Consider the following 21455-nt stretch of genomic DNA (forward strand, 5'->3'; position numbering starts at 1 on the left):
TGTCAGCAGTGCATCTTTAGGGCTTTTGCTTGTGGTGAGCTGCTCTCCCTCTGTTTGGTCGCAGATGTATGTAGCCTTAAACATCCGCGTGGTTCTGGTGGGGCTGGAGATCTGGAGCCAGGGGAACCCCATAAACACGGATGGCAGTGCGGGGGAGGTGCTGGGCCGCTTCGTCCAGTGGAGGGAGCAGAACCTGGCCAGCCGGCGGAGACACGACAGCGCCCAGCTCATCCTGTGAGTCCAGCCCCTCCCTGCGCTGTCCCGCCTCTTCCTCACCGCCCTGACCCCTTCCCATACCACCCCACACTACCCTATCCCCTTTTACACCACCCCACCCCTCCCTAAACCATCCTGCCCCCCCCATGCCCTGCTCCCTTCCAATACCACTCCACCCCTCCCTAACCATCCTGCCCCGTCCGCACCCTGCTCCCTCCCCACAGCACCCCACCACTCCCCACACTACCCTATCCCCTTCCACACCACCCCACCCCTCCCTAAACCATCCTGCCCCCTCTATCTATCCATCACTCCTGCACAGCACAGCTGACTGTACCTCTGCCCTGCAGGAAGAAGAATTTCGGGGGCACAGCGGGGATGGCGTTCGTCAGCACAGTGTGCTCTCGGAGTCACGGGGGCGGGATCAACGCGGTACGCTGCTCCGTGTGCATCACCGCCGCTCGACAACATGTCTGACCTTCAGCACATGGAAATCTGGCCCTTGTGCCCTAGTTTTGCCTGTGGCAAAAGGCTCAAAAAAGTCCCTCAATGTTACACATTAGTACATGTGTACTGATGTCAGTTTCCTTATGAATCAGAAGAGAAAAGTGTAAAGATTGACCTTTTGAGCATCATCGATTCGGGAAGATGTGCAGTTCCCAAGCTCTTAACTGAATTGACTGTATTTCCCTGGTCCACAGTATACCAACAACAACGTCCAGGTCTTTGCCTCCATCGTGGCTCACGAACTGGGCCATAACCTGGGCATGAACCACGACAGGACTGACTGCGTCTGCACCACGGGGAGCTGCATCATGAACTCCGGAGCTACGTGAGTGTGTCCACCCCCTCCTCCAGGGCCGTTTTGACGGTGAATGTTATACGGTGCTTTAATGTGCACGGGTGATGACAACAGCTGTATAAGCTACAGAACAATGCAGTAAAAGTCATGTAACAGTCAGCTATGCTGATTTGGTGGGATAGTTTTATTATTTTGGAAAGCGTGTGGTGTTATACAAGCATTAATGCGGAAGAACAGGGAGTGAATTTAACGTTACCTATGGAGGGACAACAAAAGCGACAACAAAAGCGCATGTCGGCTAATCCCATCCTTCACATCGCCCGGTTTGTGTCTTCACTACGAGTGAAGGCAAAAGCTGAGAAAATTGAGCTACAGGCGGAAGGTTTCGTCGGGGGTTTACGGTGTTACATTACATTACATTTGGCAGACGCTCTTATCCAGAGCGACATACAGTTGATTAGACTAAGCAGGAGACAATCCTCCCCTGGAGCAATGCAGGGTTAAGGGCCATGCTCAAGGGCCCAATGGCTGTGCAGATCTTATTGTGGCTACACCGGGATTAGAACCACCGACCTTGCGTGTCCCAGTCATTTACCTTAACCACTACACTACAGGCCGCCCTGTGTGTGGTATTCACGGCTGGAGGAGACAGAGCTCTCCATCACAGGCTGGTTGAAATGCATTGAATATACCGTGTGAACGCAGCATATCGTCCGCCGTAGCGCTGACCTTCAGCGCTGACCCTCACCGCTAACCCCCCCCCCCACCTGCAGCGGCTCGCAGAACTTCAGCAGCTGCAGCGCCGACGACTTCGAGAGACTCATCCTCCACAACGGCGGCAGCTGCCTGCTCAACATCCCGCGGCCCGAGGAGGCCTACAGCGCCCCCTACTGCGGGAACAAGCTGGTGGACGTGGGGGAGGAGTGCGACTGCGGCTCCGACAAGGTGAGGGCCGGTGATGTCATCACGGATTGCTCAGGATACCGCTAACCTAAAAAGCAATACGCCTTGGAGCATTGTCCTGTACCCTGTAGCTCAGTGGTTACCAACCCTGTTCCTATAAGTTTTCATTCCAGCCCTAACAAAGCATGCCTCTTTCAACAGCTTCAGATCTCATTGAGCTGCTAATTCGTAGAATCGGGTGTGCCGCATTAGGGTTGAAGTGAAAATCTTCAGGACGGTAGATCTCCTGGAACAGGGTTGGTGACCCCTGCTGTAGCTGTTCTCTGACAAACAACATAAAACCAGTAACTCATCTTAAAGGTGTTTCGCAGGGACTCTTGGATTTGCTGCTGAAGCACTAGTCCTTGATGTGCTTACATGCCCTGCAGATGAAACAGCAGTACTTTCATTATGTGTGCATGTAATAGCATATTTGAATTAGAATCTGACTCCTAGCCCAGGGCCTGACCCATAAGGTTAATTTACTAGCGCTGCAGTGCGCTGGGAGCCGGGTACAGGGCTAGCACGGAGGGGATAGCAGCACGCTGTGTCAGGCTTGTTTGTGGTCACCCTGCCGGTGTGAGAGGGGAGGACAGATACTGCATTTCAATCAGGCGCAGGTCTGAGAGCGCCCCCCTTTCCCCCCCACACTGACCCTCCCGCGATGTCCCCTTCCCCCCGCACTGACCCTCCCGCCATGCTCTCTCTCCCCCTCCCCCCCCCCCACAATGACCCTCCCCCCTTCCCTTGCACTGACCCTCCCGCCATGCTCTCTCTCCCCCTCTCCCCCCCCACACTGACCCTCCCGCGATGCCCCCTTCCCCCACACTGACCCTCCCGCGATGCCCCCTTCCCCTGCACTGACCCACCCGCGATGCCCCCTTCCCCCACCCTCCCGCCATGCTCTCCCCCCTGCAGGAGTGTGAGAAAGATCCCTGCTGTGAGGCCAAGACCTGCAAGCTGAAATCAGGCGCGCAGTGCGCCGATGGAGTGTGCTGCAAACACTGCCAGGTAAGCCAAAAAAAAAGTCAATCTCAACTATTATTTCTGTTTTATATTTAAAAATGCAACTTTTTTGTGAAATAGTGTTTTCTATTTGAGAGAAATGTCTCATTGCAACATTTATTAAGACAGATGTTTTTTGCAGTGCAGGATCACTCAGCAGACACGCTTAAACACGGCTGTCACAGTGCTCAATGTGTCACACCATGTCCTTGGGAGATTCATGGAAAATGTCCGTAGAAATGACCAGTGCCAGCTATATTGAGTGCTGTAGTTGTTCCCAACCCGTCATTTCAACCCTTATTTGGTACACCTGATTCTACTGATTAGTAGCTGAAGGAGGTCACAAGCTGTTGAGCGAGGTATGCTGTGTCAGGGTTGGCGTGAAAACCTCCAGGACGGTAGATCTCCAGGAACAGGACTTTCATTTTGATATAGCACTGCATCATCCCAGTGTGTGTTTTCATTCCACACTCATTTTCATTCCTCTTCCCCCCGTCTCTCCACTCTCTCAGTTCCTGCCAGGCGGGACTGAGTGCAAGAGCAGCATGGATGAGTGTGATCTGCCCGAGTTCTGCAACGGCTCATCCCCGCACTGCCAGGGCGACGTCTTCAAGCAGGACGGACACCCCTGCAAGGAGGGCCAGGCCTACTGCTACAGCGGGAAGTGCCAGCACTATGACACGCAGTGCCAGGTTATCTTTGGGGAGAGTGAGTACTTGCCCTGTCCACACACTGACACATCGGCTTTGTTCCTGTGTATTTTTAGTTTGTTTTCTTGTTTAGAGATGGTGGGAGCAGAGTTAGGGTTTAGGGAGAAAGAAAAGATTCCCTTCAAGATCACTGCAATTTTTTCTTTGTATGCCTGAGTGCCCTCTGGTGCTCTGTTATGTTTACTGCAGTTAAATAAACGGCTTAATGTGCAAGACAGTGAGAAACGATATCGATAAGAACACTTTCAGATCGATTTATTCCAGCACCACAAACGATAAAACACTGACAGCCGATCAAAATCCATCCGAAATTACAAGGTGTCAAATGGTAGATAGCATAGCCAAGAGACAGCGTCAGTGTGGATGCTCACATTGTTGGCGTTATAGTTAGGGTTATAGTATAGTTCTTGGTGTGGACGGGCCTGACTGAGTCTCCATTTTGTGAGCAGAGGCCAACGCTGCCCCAGAACTCTGCTTCAAAGATGTCAACTCGAAGGGAGACCGCTTCGGGAACTGCGGTTACCAGGGCCAGGGCTACAAGAAGTGCGAAAGCAGGTCAGTCGTCAATCTGAATGCGCGTGCGTTGTTTGGGGTTAGAACTGCACGCTGACCGCTCTGGACCATGGCCCCTGCAGGAACGCCATGTGCGGGAAACTGCAGTGCGAGAACGTGCAGAGCAAGCCGTTCATCATCGAGCCCTCCATCATCAAGACGCCCATCGCTGGGACCAAGTGCTGGGGGGTGGACTTCCGGCTGGGCACGGACGTTTCTGACCCGGGCATGGTGAACGAGGGGACCAAATGTGCCGAGAACAAGGTGAGCCAGCTCCAGCTCTAGCACCCCGTGGCTTGAGTAATAGCACCATTAAACACTCACTGAGCACTTTATTAGGTATTTATCTTTTTTTGACGTACTGGTCTTCTGCTGTAGCCTATCCACTTACAGGTTTGACGAGTTGTGTGTCCAGAGACGCTCACCGTTGTAATGTGTGGTTGTTTGCGTTACTGTCATCTTCCTGTCAGCTTTGACCAGTCTGGCCCTTCTCTGACCTCTCTCATTAACAAGGCATTTTTGGCTGCAGAACTGCTGCTCACTGGATGTTTATTGTTTTTCACCCCATTCTTTGCAAACTTTAGAGACTGTTGTGTGTGAAAATCCCAGGAGATCAGCAGTTTCTGAGATACTCAAACCACCCTGTCTGGCACCAATAATTCCACAGTCAAAGTCACTTAGATCACATTTCTTCCCCATTCTGACATTTGGTCTGAAAAACAGCTGAATCTCTTGACCATGTCTGCATACTTTTATGCATTTAGTTACTGCCACATGATTGAATGATTAAATATTTGAATTAACAAGCTGGTGCACAGGTCTACCTAATAAAGTGCTAACTGGGTGTTTATCCCATGTAGCTCTATCAAAAGGGAATTGGACTAATGTAATGGATTCATTTATTGCGGCTTTCGTTGGATTCCCAGGTGTGTTTAAATTACCAATGTGTGGACGTGGAGGTACTCAAATATGACTGCAACGTGCAAGAAAAATGCCACGGTCATGGTGTAAGTACTCTGATACTCAAATGAGCAACATACTGCAAGTACATTCCTGTAAACAAATTCATAATTCCCTCTTATGAGGCTATGTCAATCAGGCTGTTTCAGTTGTGTAGATGTAGTTATCTAAATCCACTCAATTAATTATTTATTTAAATTCCCTACAAGAGCTTATCTATGTTTTGATTGGTTGGTATTTCTTGGTGATCTCCTCAGGTATGCAACAGCAATAAAAACTGTCACTGTGAAGATGGCTGGGCCCCTCCCAACTGCGAGGCCAAAGGCTATGGTGGCAGCATTGACAGTGGCCCCACGTGGAACGGTGAGCGAAAGGGCCCCTAGCGCCCCCTGTTGGCCGGGCCCTGGCACCAGTCTAACATGAACTACCAGAAAGTTCCCTGCGTATACTGCAGGCAGTCTCGCGGGGTAGTGACCTCTGCTCTCGTCCTCCTCTGCAGATAAGGACACGTCCACCAGGGACGGCCTGCTGGTCTTCTTCCTCCTGGTGCTGCCGCTGCTGGCCGCGGGCCTGTACGTCTTCTTCAGGAGGAACGAGCTGCGGCGCCGCTTCTGCAGGAAGAAGAGGTCCCAGGGCTACGAGTGAGTGCTGCGGCTAAACTGCTCCACTGCCGTTTCACTCTGCAGTTAGCTGAAGATGCTAAAGCTAGTGATAACAGAACATGGATTGGAGTTTTATTGTGTTACTGTTCTCCATATTAAATCGGGTTAAGCTGCATAGATGTCCTGGGGATAAAACCATAGGCTAAATGAATAAATGCTAAAGGGCAGTCATAGATGCTGTTATAGAGAATGATTGTGTGGAAGAACCTATGCACTTGTAAGTCGCTTTGGATTAAAAGCATCTGCCAAATGACTAAAATGTAAATGTAAATGATTGCCATGGTACCTCCAACCTGTTGTCACTGAGGTCACAGCTCCATCCCATGCCAGTTGTGAGGTCACAGCTCCATCCCATGCCAGTTGTGAGGTCACAGCTCCCTCCCTTGCCTGTTTTGAGATCACAGCTCCCTCCTTTGCCTGTTGTGAGGTCACAGCTTGCTCCCATGCCAGTTGTGAGGTCACAGCTCCATCCCTTGCCTGCTGTGATGTCACAGCTAGCTCCCTTGCCTGTTGTGATGTCACAGCTAGCTCCCTTGCCTGTTGTGAGGTCACAGCTCCATCCCTTGCATGTTGTGAGGTCACAGCTCCCTCATTGCATGTTGAGGTCACAGCTCCATCCCTTGCCTGTTGTGACCCTGATCTTTTTACACAGGGCCAACAGCAGATCTCCAGCCCCCAGTGGGCAAGGGGCACCCCAAAGAGGCAACGCCAACAACATCGTCAAGGACGGAGTGAGTAAACACCCCCACCCAACATTTTACCATTCACTCACGCATGTGCTGCTTGAGCACAATAACAAATAAACACTAAAACTAAGTAGAGCAATCTTTTAACCTGAGCAGATTAGCCTGGCAAAAAATGCCTTTTCTCCTTTCTCCATGCCTCATTTCTGTGAGCTCCATGTCTTAATCTTTTCACAGATTTATTTGGTCAGGTTTCCGGTTTTCATCATGTCCATCATTAAATGTATTTATTTTTGTGATAGTGTAGTCTAGTTTGGTCAACTAAACTGGAAATGTACAGTATTTGCTGTTTTGATACGATTTAAGTATGGGTTGATTAAGAAGTGTTCTTGAGTGTGTTTTAATGTGTCTCCTCCTGGTATGGGATTTCATGTTTTACAGTATTCATAGTATGTGGCCAATGACGAGATTCCTTTTCTCTCCCCTTTGTAAAAAGCACCAGGTTCAGTTATTACCGCCAGAGGAGGTAAATCACACAGTATATTTGTTCTTGCGGAGTGGGTCTGTCTTGCATCGCTGCTTGTTTAGGGACCTTGTGCACTCTTTTTGACCTGTCTGTCAATGGGCGCACCACTTCAGGGACCAGCCACAAAGCCCCTCCCTCCATCCCCTATTGGGCAGTCATCATGGCCATCTCAGTGCTCATCAGTTGGGGCTTTGGGCTTAAAGCCTTTCTCCAGTCCAGGCCTTGTGTTATATGACAAAAATGATTGGACAGGAGCTGAAGACCAACATTCCACACAGCTGTGTGATATGGACATGCCCCAGCTCATGTCCGGCCTCCTGTGGAAGGGGTTTTGTGGCCTTTTTTTGGGTTGAAAGAAAATTAAGCATGCTTTTGACTGAAATTACTCCCGCTAATCAACTCCGTCCTCTACTAACCTGGGTGGAAACAGGACCCCTCCTGTCTTTGAATTTATTTTTGTGTGATTAAGGGAAGTAAATTTTGTGCTGAAATACCCTATCTACTGAACCTACCTCCCAACCCCCCCCCCCGCCTGCCTCTCCACCTCTGTCCCTGTTCTCTCTTATGCACATATCTCTCTTAGCTTGTAAGCTTGTACTAAATACTTCTCCCTGCAAAATTTGTGTTTTGATTTAGCACAGTAAGTACTCTCACCACAACGCTAATCTGTACATGACTACTGGTTATCAAGAAACAGTGTTGGTAGTGGTGTCTGTAAAATCACTATACCACTGACAGACACCATAGGAAAAGTGTGTGCATGTGTGCATGTGTGTGTGTGTGCGCGTATGAGTGCATTTGCGTTATATTTGATAGTATTTGATAATATTCTTCCATGCTAAGGCAACATTGAGATTTTCGTTATTCATAGTGAAGTGTCTTTTGTTAGCCCATTCAACATGCTTGCACACGTATGCTTTCTGTGATGGGGTAACTATTCGGTTTCTGCAACCCCTATCCCAGCTGTATCCCTGACAGTCCCCTTTAAAAAAAAGATAAAGTGGTTGTCTCTTGGAACATCTGTGAGCAATAACGATGCTTTCCCTTCCCTGTACATTTTAAGTGCATTTGAACTCTCTTATTGGAGAGTATTGTTTTGACCATATGTACTGAAGGAATACACAGATCCTGCCATCTTTGTGCCAGTGCCTAGCCCTGTGCTTCTGCTGAAGTGTGCCCTTTGTCCTTGTGTTCCTCTGTGAGCCTGTTCTTACCGGTGTGACTCTGTGCTTGTGTGCAGGTCGTACAGACGAACAGGTCTGCATCTGCGCCAGCGTACGCCACCAAACCTCCGCCGCCTGCCCGTCCACGGTAATGGCAGCGGCCCTTGTTTGTTTCTGCTGTCTGAATCCAGGTTTCCGCTGTCAAAGCGTAGCTTCACCTGGTTATCTCTTCTTCCCTCTCTCCTCAGACCACCTGCTGCAACACAACTTGTGCCTCAAAGACCTGCCCCACCACCACCATACAGCACATGAGTGCAGGGGGTGGGATCGATCGAACTCTTCCCTGAAGCTTTTGAACCGCAGTCAGCCAAAATGTAACTTAGACACGCAGTCACTTGAAAGATAAACTCTGCCTGCAATAAGGGACACTTGACAACCCACACAAGTCTCTGTTCTCAACGAGGCCTCTGAAGACCCATAATGCCAGGAGAGGAAATTGGAGTTCATGAGCAGTAGGACCACTGCTGTACTAACTGCCCGTCAATATCAAGTCAAGATATGCCATAGGAATGTCAAAATTACACTTCTCAAGCCCTGGAAAACATGAGAAATGCTGTGTCAGTTTTTTTCAGTTCAGTTATTTGAATTCAAGTGTTACTGGACACCCCTATTTCCAAAGTGGAATGTAAACAATGCACTGGTTTATTTTCAATTGGGGACAAATGCATCATTTAACTTGGTTAGGTACTGCTAATTGCCCTCATACTGAGCAACACTGTGTATCTTTTTTTCAATAATCTTATCCAAAATCACTGTTTTCGTTGTTTTCAGAATAATATTGCCTCGAATAGTTTTTACCTGAATGTGATTTTCAGGTTTTTTTATTTTTTATTTTTTAATCTATCCAATTTGATGTCCCCAAAACATTCCACCCTATCCATTCATACATTTACTCTTTATATGCTCACTCAAGTTCAGTACTATACAGGTTCTGGGTAGCTAAAGCCACGCGTGTGCAATAAATCAAAAGATTGCCGTTAAGCCTCTGAGATTCTGTGCATCTGGAACATGCTGGATCTGTACATTTCCCATTCAGCTTTGGGGCAGACAGAATCACCTGTGTGGTGAACAGCTGAATGACTTGGACTCATTGTTTTTATGAATGATTTTGCAGTTTTGCGAGCCAGGCAGGAGAAGAGTCAGCCTGTAGCTCTGATCCCATTGTTGCTGTTTAATTTGTTTTATTTAATGAATTTGAAAAGGACATTTGTTTATATTTTTGCCAACTTAGGTATTACCTACACAGGTAAACTATAGTCCATGTATCAGTCTTGCTTTTTATATATATATTATAAATTTCATGTTTCTGATGTGGTTGTTGCTGACTGATTTGACTGGGGAGTTGTTTTTTTGTCTATGATACTTGCTTGTTAAACATGATGTATGGTCCAAAACAGTCCTTTTGTATTTGCATTGATCCTAAGGGCTACGGGGCATTGCACGAAAATTTGACCATCCCACGAATGAAAAGCTAAACGACGTAAACGGAACCTGCCCAGATCTTTTAAGGTTTGAGACATTGATTGTACAAGATCCTTACTCTGCACTGTACCCTGGTGAACTGTTACTTATTTTAATAATAAGATCCCATGATTTTCCTGTCTCAGGAACCTTTTTGATCTGCAGGTCTATTATCCATAGTATATGTATAGATATTATATCTACCAGCTTTGAAACCTATTGCACTCTTGCTATAGATGTTTAATGCCACTGCCCCCTGCTGCATAGGTGTGTCGGTGGGATATGGCACTGCAATACGGCACCTTTCCAACATTTCCAAAGGTGCCCCATCACATACCTCTTGTTCTGCGTCGATGTCCAATAGGGCTCAACCTTAAGAGGACCTGTATGGTGCCATGCAGCAACTGCATAAATTGGTGTTGGAATAATTGTGTTTTAAAAAATCATGTACAGTACATATATGTGATTTACTTTTTCATATGTCATGTTTGTTGAATGTCTTGTAACTGTATTGTGTGTATCTGGGAGCTGGAGTAAGGAAAGGTAACAATGAATAGGATGACTTATAATTGCACCGCACTTAACTCTCTTCCAGGTCCTAATTATATGACTGGTTTTGTGGTTTACCAATGGCGAGCTGCCGATTCATTGTGGCTCCAGGAAGGACTTGTTTTAATGCCCTTTGATTTGGTTTGCTGTCTGCCTGACTGGTGGTGGTGGTGGTGGTGGTGGTGGTTTTGGTGTTGCATATTAAATAAAAACGCACTGTTATGTTTCTGTGAGCTCAAGTCAATGCTTCTTTTCATATAAATTAGTTATGCGATTAATTGTTGAATTTGTATTCTTTTTATCTGAAGGTTTATTGTGTATATACACAACTTTCTGAGTTGTTTCTATAAAATGTGTTTGCACTGGAAATGCAATGTGTCTTCTAAATATCAATGCCAAAATGATTAATGTTATGTGTGTGTAGCCACTCAACTCTTAATACGGTAGTACAAATTACAGTCAATTTCAGACTGTAAGTACAGTACAGCCAGACTATAGTGTAGGATGTGTTTTATTGTGTAAGCCATCAACATAGTTAATGTATGAAATTGCATAAAGGAAATATCATATTTGTCATCTCCAAGACAGTATTCAGTCAAAGTCTGTGGCTGGGAGATGAGTACAGAATGATATAAGTGACATTCATATCCTGTCTTGAAGACAAATGGTGGAAATCTTAAATGATACCCAATCTTGTCGGTTGTATATATAATGATAATAGATAGATATAATCACAATAATTTCATTTCATTCATTTGATCTTTAAATTCAAAGAATATTTTTTTTTTATAGTGTGGCAAGACTTTAGATGCTTTCTTATACTTTCATTATTTTTTATGATTCTTTAAAAATGATGTATTTATTTTTGCTTCTAGCAAACTTTCTACTCAGAAATGTGCACATGTGCTTTTGGAAGTATAAAATGCGTTTGCAGTTCCCTGTAAATCCTTCAGTTCAATACAACTTTTTCATCCCCTTCAGCAAGTTGGATGTGTAGGGCTGCAGTGCATCACACATAGCTATGCCAACACTATGACACACAACGCAGACATATTATTATTGTTATTCAAATATAGATTAAATAATTATTAGAATAAATGCAGGTACAACAGCAGTTAAGATATCAATTGAACTTAGATTATTTTATATATTGTCTGTCCACTGCACAGGGTTACTTTTAATAATACTGTTTGTTACTCATTGCGCCTTAGGCACCAATTTCAGTCTCTGACTGGGATATTTTTAAAGCATGTAGCCTAGGTGTCATCCTATGGGTAGCCATTAATTGTTTACATTGAGGACATGGGTGTTGTCACCCATGATGTTACAGGCCTTCCTGTTTGCATGTTATAAAATTAAATATCTCAGTTACATTTTATAGGTATTCATATTGACTTGAGGACACATTCTGTTCATGACAGTGAGTTTATTGCTAGTTAACTCTAACTAGAACCTATCCTGAACATTTGTTCAATAAAGTCTGACTTATTAGGCAACGGATTGGTTATTAGAATTAATATATTAAATCTGAATTTATTCAGCACAAATAACATTATGTTTAATTCAAACAGACTAAACCGTGCATAAAATTATCTTTACTTTCAGGGCTGAACGATGAACATCCACTGTAAGCCTTGAAAGGTGAAAAAATATTTTGATTCAGAACAAAGAACAGAAATCAAGAATTTTTGCTTGTACATGCTGCATACTAAACATACATAAACAGTAAGTTCCAGAATGTGCTGACCCCACGTGCTGTTTTTCATTACATTACATTAATGGCATATGGCAGACGCTCTTATCCAGAGCGACGTACAACAGAGTGCAAAGTGCATACCCATAACCAGGGATAAGTGCGCTGAAGACCTCAAGAGGGAAGTACAATTTCAACTGCTACCTGTACAACAAAGATAAGTACTAGGGCCTATTTGATCATCATTTTTGTTTTTGAATAATAGTACCGTAAACCTGCAGTAATAAAGGTAAGTGGGAGGTGGAAGTTCGGGGAGGGGGAGGCGCTAGGCTACCTGTGGTGGCTTAAGGGGTAAGCTGGGGCTGACCCCTTAACTGCTTGGAAGGCTAGCACCAATGTTTTGAATTTGATGCGAGCATATATAAATAACAAATAAATAACAAAGTAAAAAATAAAAAATAAAGGTTGCGTAAAAGGGTGTTGGGTCCGGGTCTACTATACAAATGTAATTGAATGCTTCACACTGCGGAACTTAGATTATCAAACCTTTCCTCTCAACCGGTGCACAATGTGTGTAACACAGGAAGCTACAGCAGTAGATGTAAGTTAACCTAGTGCTAAAGATAATTTTCCTAATTACATAGCTTGCTATATTTACCTGACGTTATATTTTCACATTTAGATAATGTACACGGATATTCTAATTTTCTTCGCAATTTTGATTGAGAAATGTATTTAGTGATCACTGATCGCATTTCCCGAACTCCCTAACTAACCTTCGCTAACGTTAGCCATCCATAATAACGTGTGGTTTGCTAGCTAGGTAGCTAATGTTAGCCACAGCTAAATTGCAATCACTGCCGTTAACTTCATTCATATTCTCACCGTTTTGTTAAAGCTGACAACGAACTTATTTTGGAATTGGGCAGCTAAGTTAACTAACAAAATGTGAGATGTACTGTAACGTTCGATAATAAGAATCATATATATTTATCTCGGGAGATTTTTTGGAGCATGATCACTGCTGCTTTCAGTACATTGATTGGATGAAGCTAATGTGAATGAATGAAAAATAAGGCAGCATAAAATGTGTCTGCAGCTTACTTGGTTGTATAGATAGAATTGTACAGTATAATATGTGTGATAACAGTTTATTCTACTGTTACTGTTATTGATACTTTACCAGATTTACCGCATTATCTTCCAATGGGCTGACATAAACATACAAAGATGTTGTTGAAGGATATACCCCGGGACGCCCTGTTGCGACCTCTGACCCGAAACGAGGTGGTGGGGATGGTGGTGCGTCTGACCATATTTGGGGCTGCTACCTATTTCAGTATCAAATGGGTGGTCGAAGCACTGGACCCTACCCACAAGCAGAAGCTTCAAGCAAAGAAAAGGGTAAATGATTGTTTTTTTTTATTGAAATCAAATTCTAGTTAGTTTTTCATAAATATTGAATTATTCCCACTTATGTCAAGTAGTTTGTACCTGAACAAACTTGGTGAGACATAGCTGTTTATTGTGCCACTCTTGCCCTGCCCTGTAGGCAGAGCAGCTGTTGAAACAGATTGGGGTGGAAGGGGTCAAGTTGACAGAATATGAGATGAACATTGCTTCACACCTGGTGGATCCACGCAGCATGAAGGTATTATGACCCTGGATATGTCCTTTGAAAATTGTATTCACTAGATTGCCACCAATTACTAAAATAATGTACATGTGCCTGTAGTGCTCACATAGATGTATCAGTAAATGTCATTCTACCAGTACATTACATTACATTACAGTACTTTTACAGGAATGATTTGTGTGATAGTGTTCCATTGTTTAGCTAAGGGTTGTTTAGCTAAAAGGGTGGTTAGAAGCAGAAGTGTGTAGTAATGCTGTGGTTGGCTCTGTGAAGGTGACCTGGCGGGACATTGCAGGGCTGGATGAAGTCATTACCGAGCTGCAGGACACAGTCATCCTGCCATTCCAGAAACGTCATCTGTTCACTGGCTCCAAGCTCTTTCAGCCTCCAAAAGGTAATGGCATGTGTATGTGTACCTGCTTTTTTCATCACAATAAATGCAATGTTTCTTTACTTTGATAAATCTGTCTTCCTCTCCTCTGCCAGGGGTGCTTTTGTATGGGCCACCAGGCTGTGGAAAAACCCTCATCGCCAAGGCAACTGCCAAGGCCTCCGGGTGCCAGTTCATCAACCTGCAGGCCTCCACATTGACAGACAAGTGGTATGGCGAATCGCAGAAGTTCACTGCCGCTGTCTTTTCGTTGGCTGTTAAGATCCAGCCCTGCATCATCTTCATAGATGAGATTGGTGAGTTCTCCTGGAGTCCTGTTGGTTCCCCAGCTCTTGGTTTAGACGCGGATTCAGTCACTTCCATCTCAGTCCCAAGAGTGTCACATGACCTTATACCTTTTCAGCCAATGAAAATGACCGCTATACTATTGTTTTGAGCCCCTATTAAAAGCCAACTACATTTTCTCTACTTTGCCAATTTTCTTAACCAAAGCCAAAACCCCTTAGGATTTTAGTGGAACCACGTCATATTGGTCTTGGGACTGAAACAGTGTCAGAAAGTGATCTCTGATCCTGAGATGATGTGTACAGTTTGGGCTGGGGAAACCAAAAATGTAAAATATAATCCAGTTTATTATGAATGCTCCAGGGTTTTCTCTCTCCGGCTGTTCTTCGGGTGAATTTGGGTGTTCAGCGTGATTAATGCTCCCACGTGTTGAATAATTCAGGCTTTTGGTTTGAGTCGTGCCGTTTCTCTGTGCCAGACTCGTTCCTGCGAAACCGCTCCAGTATGGACCACGAGGCTACAGCCATGATGAAGGCCCAGTTCATGAGCCTGTGGGATGGTTTGGATACTGGTGAAGACAGCCAGGTACCATGTCCTTCTGTCACCTATAATCCCCACTACACAGTTCTTCCTATGCTGATGTTCTTTGTGTAAAACTAAAATCGTTTAGCACTGAAGCCAGGGAAAATCTTGGCCATTTAACCACATTTCTCTGTTTTAATGTCTTATTGTCTTTGTGTATTCATTTTCAAATCAGTTTAGATTTTTTAATAGGCAGTGGTAAATGCATGATACCGTAGACATTCAGGGAATAGGTCACATTATTGCTTTTATAATGTTGCTGTCATTGAAATGTTTGTGTAGGTGATGGTAATGGGAGCCACAAACAGACCTCAGGATGTGGACCCGGCAATAATGCGAAGGATGCCCACCACTTTTCACGTTCGCCTGCCGGTGAGTCCCTCACGCACAGGCACACGCACACGCGCACACACACACACATCCTGGAATGTCCAGTCACAGCTATGACCCCTCTCATTGCTGCACTTGCCTGGTTTATAAACTATAGGGCACACAGCGCTACAGGAGAGCTAGCACCAGTCGGAGGTGAGGGGAGTCTCACTGATGCCTTTGGGAAGGAGTAATGCAGCAGCCTGCCTAAACTTTCCCTTCCCCTGCTGGGACAAAGACAGTTGTTCCACTGTTTTGGACTCGTCATCCAAGTTCAGTCGAAGTTAAAACAAAAATCCTAAGTGTCAAGGCAGCAAGGTCCTGCCTGTGTTTGTGAGCTTTCTTTCTTACATAAAAACCACTTGAAGTCCTTGGGAAGTGCATGTACTCAGAAACAAATATGTAAATACGTTAATGTAAAAAAAAAATTAAAAAAAAAATCATAAATAAATTAATACCATCTCTGCTACTTTCACTGCCACCGCTGCTTTTATTTGCGTGTAGGGAAGCATAATGAGCATCTGATATATATTTCTGAATTAAAGGGTTTATTGCTTAACGATTGCCTCATAACCTGAATGGTACGCTCATGCTGGGCTCCTCTGGTCATTTTTCCATGTCCTGTTTATAGTCTAGCTAACGATGTGGTGAATGTGCTCTGTGTGCTTTTTTCTCTCATTAACATGGATTATATCCTCAAGCCCTCTCATTGGTGTTATCTGTGCCCTTCCCTCTGTAGATCCAGAAACAGAGACAGGACATCCTGAAGCTGATACTGGCAGGAGAGAATGTAAGTACCTTTTATAGTCTGCCCAAGGCCACTCTATAAACAGACACGTGTTGACTGTTCATTGTTAATTAGAACATTCAGTTAATTGGTGTTCAATTATTTTAATACCTGTACTGGACCGTGCAGTTTTCAGCATTGCTGTTAAATATCAAGGCAAAAGAGCAGCCTTGATCTCGTTATTCGAGTGTGAAGCAACCCGTACCATCTGGGATTGCTGTCTTGCAAATTAAATCCTGGTTTAGTATTCTATTGAAAGAAAATTACTCTCATGCTGAGCGGACTGTTCAATCCCTTAGCGTTACGATGCACCCTTGACTTTGACTAATGAATGTCAAGAATATTGCAGCGGCCACAAAAAAACTTTCTGATTAAATAAAATGATAATGTTGAAGTTCAAGTATTCCAACATTAGGTGTTCCTAAGTCAGGTTGATAGATTCTTTAGCACGTGACGGACAGCTTTTGCATGTTTGTGGCAACTGTAGCTGGTGTCTCCACCTGCTTTTTGTGCTTCAGTCAAGGACCTTATTCATGTTAAACGTGAACTTCACCCTGTCAGTCTCAAACCCAATATGATGTGGCTCCACCCAAATCCTATGGGGAAAGTTGAGAGAATTTTGCGCGGTTTCAATACGGACTCAAAACAATACTATAGCAGTCATTTTGATTGCTTGAAAAGGTATAAGGTTCAGCATATCTCACTCATTTCTAGTATCATATCTCGCTCTTGGGATTTGACGGTAGTTATGCTTGAGTGCCATATGGCACTCTTGTGACTGAAGGGCTTAAAGGTAAATGTTTTCACCCCTGGATCCCTCCACAGCTCAGCAACGCCATCAACCTGAAGGAGATCGCGGAGAAGACGGAGGGCTACTCAGGCAGCGACCTCCGAGAGCTGTGCCGCGATGCGGCCATGTACCGCGTGCGCGACTACGTGCGCAAGCAGCAGATGAAGCAGATAGCGCAGCAGCTGCAGGAGTCCGACGACGACGAGAGGTACAGCCTCAGGAATACGGCCGTAGAGCAGGGCTGCCCAACCCTGTTCCTGGTGATCGACCATCCTGGAGGTTTTCACTCCAACCCTTACAGAGCTCAACATTACATTACAGTTATTTAACTGACACTTTTATCCAAAAGTTGATTGGACTAAGCTGGGGACAGTCTTCACTGGAGCAATGTTAATGGGTTAAGGCCTTTGGATGGATCTTATCGTGGCTACACCGGGGCTTGAACCGCCAACCTTGCAGGTCCCGGTCATGTGCCTTAGCCACTAGGCTACTAATGAAAACCTGCAGGATGGTAGAACTCCAGGAACAGGGTTGGGCAGGTCTGCTCTAGAGTCAGAGTCAGTCATTTTTATAAGAGAGGATGCAAAAACATGAAGGGGCTCCCAGGGTTTATGCGTATACCGTTGAGCTGCATATGAAGGGTCTTACTTCGACTTGTCTCTGTGCTGTGATAAGAAGTGGGAGCTCACATGCTTCACGGTAGAGCGCACATTTCTTTCAGCCTTAAAAGATTGGGCATTCCACATTGGGGAGGGGAAAAAAGCACAATTTTAAAAAGCCCAAATAAAAAAGAGGTGAGATTGAATTTGATTTGATATGATATGTCGTATTTCATTCCCGCTCTCCGGTATGTTTCTGCAGGCCAGTGGATGAGGACCGGTTGAGGCCCGTCACCCAGCTGGACCTGCTGTTCGGCCTGGACAAGATGAACGAGTCCAAGCAGGCGATGGTGTGCCAGAGTCCCCTGAGGGAGGTGCCCCTGGATTAAGCCCCTCCTCAATCTGCCAGGCCCGCCCTCCCCCGCAGCATGGCCCCTGGAACCCGTGGTCAGAGGCCAGTGACATCATGACATCACAGCACAAAGAGAGAAAGCGCAGTTCTTCTGCTTACAAAGAGGCAAGCCATCTACTGTGGGGAAAGTGGGGTAGCTCTGTGTGCGTTTTGTCACTGTAACCACGGAATATGCTGGCATTTGGAAGGAATTGCCACATGTGGATTGCATCCAATGATGGTACAGACCCATGATCTTTTACTTGAAAGGTTTGATAGAATGCCTGTCCAGGTTTGCTGCTGGCAAACATCATTTGATACCTGCAGGAAAGGAACAATTAAGTTCTTTTTTTTTTTTTTTTTTGCCTTTTTTATTTGCATAGTAAGTTTCATTGGAAATTATAATTTTATGAGTAGGCCTATATACACCCAGTGACCAATCATTTGGTATGTATTAGACTTATTGGTCTTCTGCTGCTGTAGCCCATCCATTTTAATGTTCCAGATATGCTATTCTGCAAATGACTGTTGAGTCACTGTCGCCTTCCTGCCAGTCTGGCCGTTCTCCTATGACCTCTTTAACATGTTGTTTTCACCCACAGAAGTTGTTTTTGCACTATTCTCTGTAAACTCCATGATCGTTTGTGAAAATCCCAGGAGATAAGCAGTTTCTGAAATTCTCAAACCACCCCGTCTGGCATTCCTCTGTCAAAGTCGCTTAGATCACATTTCTTCCCCTTTATGATATTTGGTTTGAACAAAACTGAACTTCTTGATCATGTCTGCATGCTTTTATGCACTGTTGCTGCTATATGATTGGCTGATTAGATATTTGCATTAATGAGCTGGTGTACGTACAGGTCTACCCAATAAAGTGGTCACTTAGTGTACCGTATGTACACACACACACACACACACACACACACCGGGACATATATTTCTCAGCACTCATTGCTGCATATCTCGGTAGAGCTTGACAGACATTGGGCTCTTCTCTGAAACACACGGTGTCAGCCTACACTTCTTATCACACCCCCCCAGTTTCCAAGTCAACAGGCGGACTTGTGGGCAACCGATCTACCAGTGGGGATCGCTTGCGAGTGATGAGACACTGCAGTCTTTGCCAATCAAATCTCTCGTATGCCGGGGCGAAACAAGAGCCAGTTTTCTGTCTGCCAGCCATAGTTAGAGTTGGCATGTTGTGGATCTGATACCAGGCCGTGGAGTCCATCCATGCAGGAGAACAAATGTCACCCAGCACCCTAATTTATAGCAGTTTTAAAAATGGTTTTAATTTCTTTGGATATTATCCAATGCTGTCACAGAGTTCATTAAAGGAAAATAAGTATTAAAGTATAGTACTCCCATCAAGTTGAGGTATTTTGCGATTTTCCGTTATCAGCTGATGTCATAAGTGTATTTATGTACTGTACTTTTCCCTCTCAGCTTGGCTGAATCCAGTTCATTTTTGGCAGTCTTTGTAAAATCTTCCCTATTACAGTGATGATTAGTCATGTATTTCTTTTTTGTGTATTCTGTTATTTGGCCGCGATAATGAAAATGATTCAGCCTCTTGGTTTATCCTCATATTTGGTGTCAACATATTTCTGAACTTGCTATATTATTTATATTTTCCACGCAAGAGTGCCATTTCTTGAAACTTCATGCAATGGAAAAAGTTATCCAAGTTTAGGCAAGCCAACAGCGTTCTGAATAAAGCTAGCTCAGTAAATTAGTCTGCGTTTCGTACACAAGTGGTTCCGTGTCAGAAAATGTACCTGAACTGATCCCCACAGTTAATTTCTGAAATGAGTTGCTGCTGCATGTTACATTGGTGTATGGAACCCATCAAACCAATCAGCTGACAAACAGAAAAGTAGCACAATCCTTTCTAGCTGCTGTAGCGAGAGAATTCATTATTTTCTTACTGTAGGCGGTTCTGTTGTGTTGGCTGGATTTTGTGGAAATGCAAAGAGAAATCGCACCATTTTGCCCTCATGACTGGAATATAATTTATTGCATTATGCATTATGCTTGTATTTGACCTAGATCTTGAATTGCGATGCTATGTTGTCTTTTTCCATCCCAGCAATAGGGAAAAGAGGTTTTTCACTGTGCCCGCCCGCTTTCAGGAGCAGTGTTGGTCTATCACAATCCCCACATTTAATTACATTCAACATTGGGGACTAATTAGCAACAAGGACCCTGGACACCTTGAGAAGCTGCTGTTGTAGTCCTCATGGTGTGCAATACTGCACATAATGGCAGGGGCCGTGGTATCTAAGATACTACATGGATATTGATTTGTTGTAGTATCATAATCAAGTTTTCAATTAATAAGCACTATCTGGTAGAAGAGTAATTCTTTTTGAGCTATTTTACAAATATTGCACTTTTAAATTATGTGTACATGTATGTTGTTGTTTTTTTGTTTTTTTTTCTTTGAATTGAATTGAATGTGTCTCCTGTTTCACCTACAATCAGTTACTTGAACTGTGGAGCCAACCCTTCGCACAAACACATCATGAATAGCTGTCTGCATGCGCTGTTGCATTGAAGGCCAAAACTATATGTAACATTACAAGGGAACATTTTATTTTTCACAAATGTCAATCCAGTCTGTGAATGTATTTTTAGTGTGTTTCTTTCAGTGATCAGCCTCTGTTTCATGTGTAATATTTGTACCATGATGTTGTTAGATCTGACAAGGGCATATCATTGATACTGATACTGTAAGTATTTATGTCTATTAGTTCTGTCACAGAAGCTAGTGGTTGATCTTTTACAGGAGTATAAGTGCATTATTCTTTCCGACACTAAGCACAGGTTAATCTTGATGGGGCATTGAGTATGTGGCGTGCAATAACACTACAAATATTGTTTTTTTATGTGGCTACCCTAGTCCTTTGAGAAAATAAAACCAATGGAAAGTATTTGGTTGGAACTTTGCATTTGTAAACCTGCCATTTAAAAGTCACAGAATTTTAAAAGTGTGTTTGACCTGTCCAACTAAACATCTTTACCGTTCATTTTCAAACTGTTATTGACACTTTTCAGATTTATTGCAAGTTTAGTTATGAATTTTAAGGTAAAGGGCAACTGAGGTTTGAAGGAACATCTCTCAATATGCTTTTAATCTGCATAGACCAGAAAGCAATTGTAATTTAGTTAATTGTGGGAGTAGCTTTATTTAGCTGACACTTTTATCCAAAGCAACTTACATTTGATTAGACTAAGCAGGGGGCACATCTGTGCGGATCTTATCATGGCGACACCAGGGCCTTTACCTCAGCCATTGTGGTACAGGCTGCTTTGCTGTTGGCCTTGCTTTCGTCATGCCCAGAACCATATTATAGCTCCATAGAAATTAATGTGTGATCCACAGTTCTTTACCTGCCTGTCTCCATAGAGACTATGAGCCCATGCTGAAACATAGATCCCTCTGAGTGTCATTTTGCCATCTGGAAGGCGGCTGGGCCTGTGTTCGTCACCCTCCGACACACAAGCTGGCTTTGTAGGCGTTAACTGGCCCAGCTTGGCTTCTGTCTATTGGCTGTGCATAATTTTGATGATACTAAATTGGTGTTGTGCTTTTTGCTATGGCTACTTCTTAAGTGCTTCTTTTGAAAAAAAAAAACAAA

General features: G+C 44.3%; 2 protein-coding genes across 4 annotated transcripts in view; both read left to right on the top strand.

Annotated features, from left to right (window-relative positions):
- The window catches only part of adam9 (ADAM metallopeptidase domain 9), a 35318-nt gene extending 24801 nt beyond the window's left edge, over positions 1–10517 (top strand). Inside the window, exons 9-23 of one of the 3 annotated variants that reach the window (XM_061259815.1) lie at positions 65–234; positions 567–648; positions 918–1048; positions 1792–1963; positions 2879–2971; positions 3478–3673; positions 4125–4230; positions 4311–4491; positions 5154–5234; positions 5445–5550; positions 5687–5828; positions 6502–6580; positions 7029–7058; positions 8299–8369; positions 8470–10517. In XM_061259815.1, coding sequence (XP_061115799.1) covers positions 65–234; positions 567–648; positions 918–1048; positions 1792–1963; positions 2879–2971; positions 3478–3673; positions 4125–4230; positions 4311–4491; positions 5154–5234; positions 5445–5550; positions 5687–5828; positions 6502–6580; positions 7029–7058; positions 8299–8369; positions 8470–8533 — 1704 coding nt within the window. In that variant the 3' untranslated portion in view covers positions 8534–10517. The remainder of the gene's footprint in view (positions 1–64; positions 235–566; positions 649–917; positions 1049–1791; positions 1964–2878; positions 2972–3477; positions 3674–4124; positions 4231–4310; positions 4492–5153; positions 5235–5444; positions 5551–5686; positions 5829–6501; positions 6581–7028; positions 7059–8298; positions 8370–8469) is intronic. The other 2 variants (XM_061259816.1, XM_061259817.1) reach the window with 2 other exon arrangements.
- Positions 10518–12430: 1913 nt separating this feature from the next.
- Positions 12431–20747, top strand: atad1a (ATPase family AAA domain containing 1a). Its single transcript, XM_061260514.1, has 10 exons — positions 12431–12585; positions 13171–13388; positions 13537–13635; positions 13894–14014; positions 14107–14307; positions 14775–14881; positions 15161–15250; positions 15987–16037; positions 16860–17032; positions 17686–20747. The coding sequence occupies exons 2-10, from the start codon at positions 13215–13217 to the stop codon at positions 17810–17812; spliced, it is 1143 nt and encodes a 380-aa protein (XP_061116498.1). The 5' UTR covers positions 12431–12585; positions 13171–13214; the 3' UTR covers positions 17813–20747.
- Positions 20748–21455: the final 708 nt, after the last annotated feature.

This window comes from Conger conger, chromosome 11, assembly GCF_963514075.1.
Source record: "Conger conger chromosome 11, fConCon1.1, whole genome shotgun sequence".
NCBI classification, from domain to species: Eukaryota; Metazoa; Chordata; class Actinopteri; order Anguilliformes; family Congridae; genus Conger; species Conger conger.

Coding starts and splice junctions, on each gene's coding strand:
- atad1a (XM_061260514.1), top strand. CDS start 13,215: ATGTTGTTGAAGGATATACCCCGGGACGCCCTGTTGCGACCTCTGACC. Junction 13,636..13,893: donor TGGATCCACGCAGCATGAAG/GTATTATGACCC, acceptor GGCTCTGTGAAG/GTGACCTGGCGGGACATTGC. Junction 14,015..14,106: donor GCTCTTTCAGCCTCCAAAAG/GTAATGGCATGT, acceptor CTCCTCTGCCAG/GGGTGCTTTTGTATGGGCCA.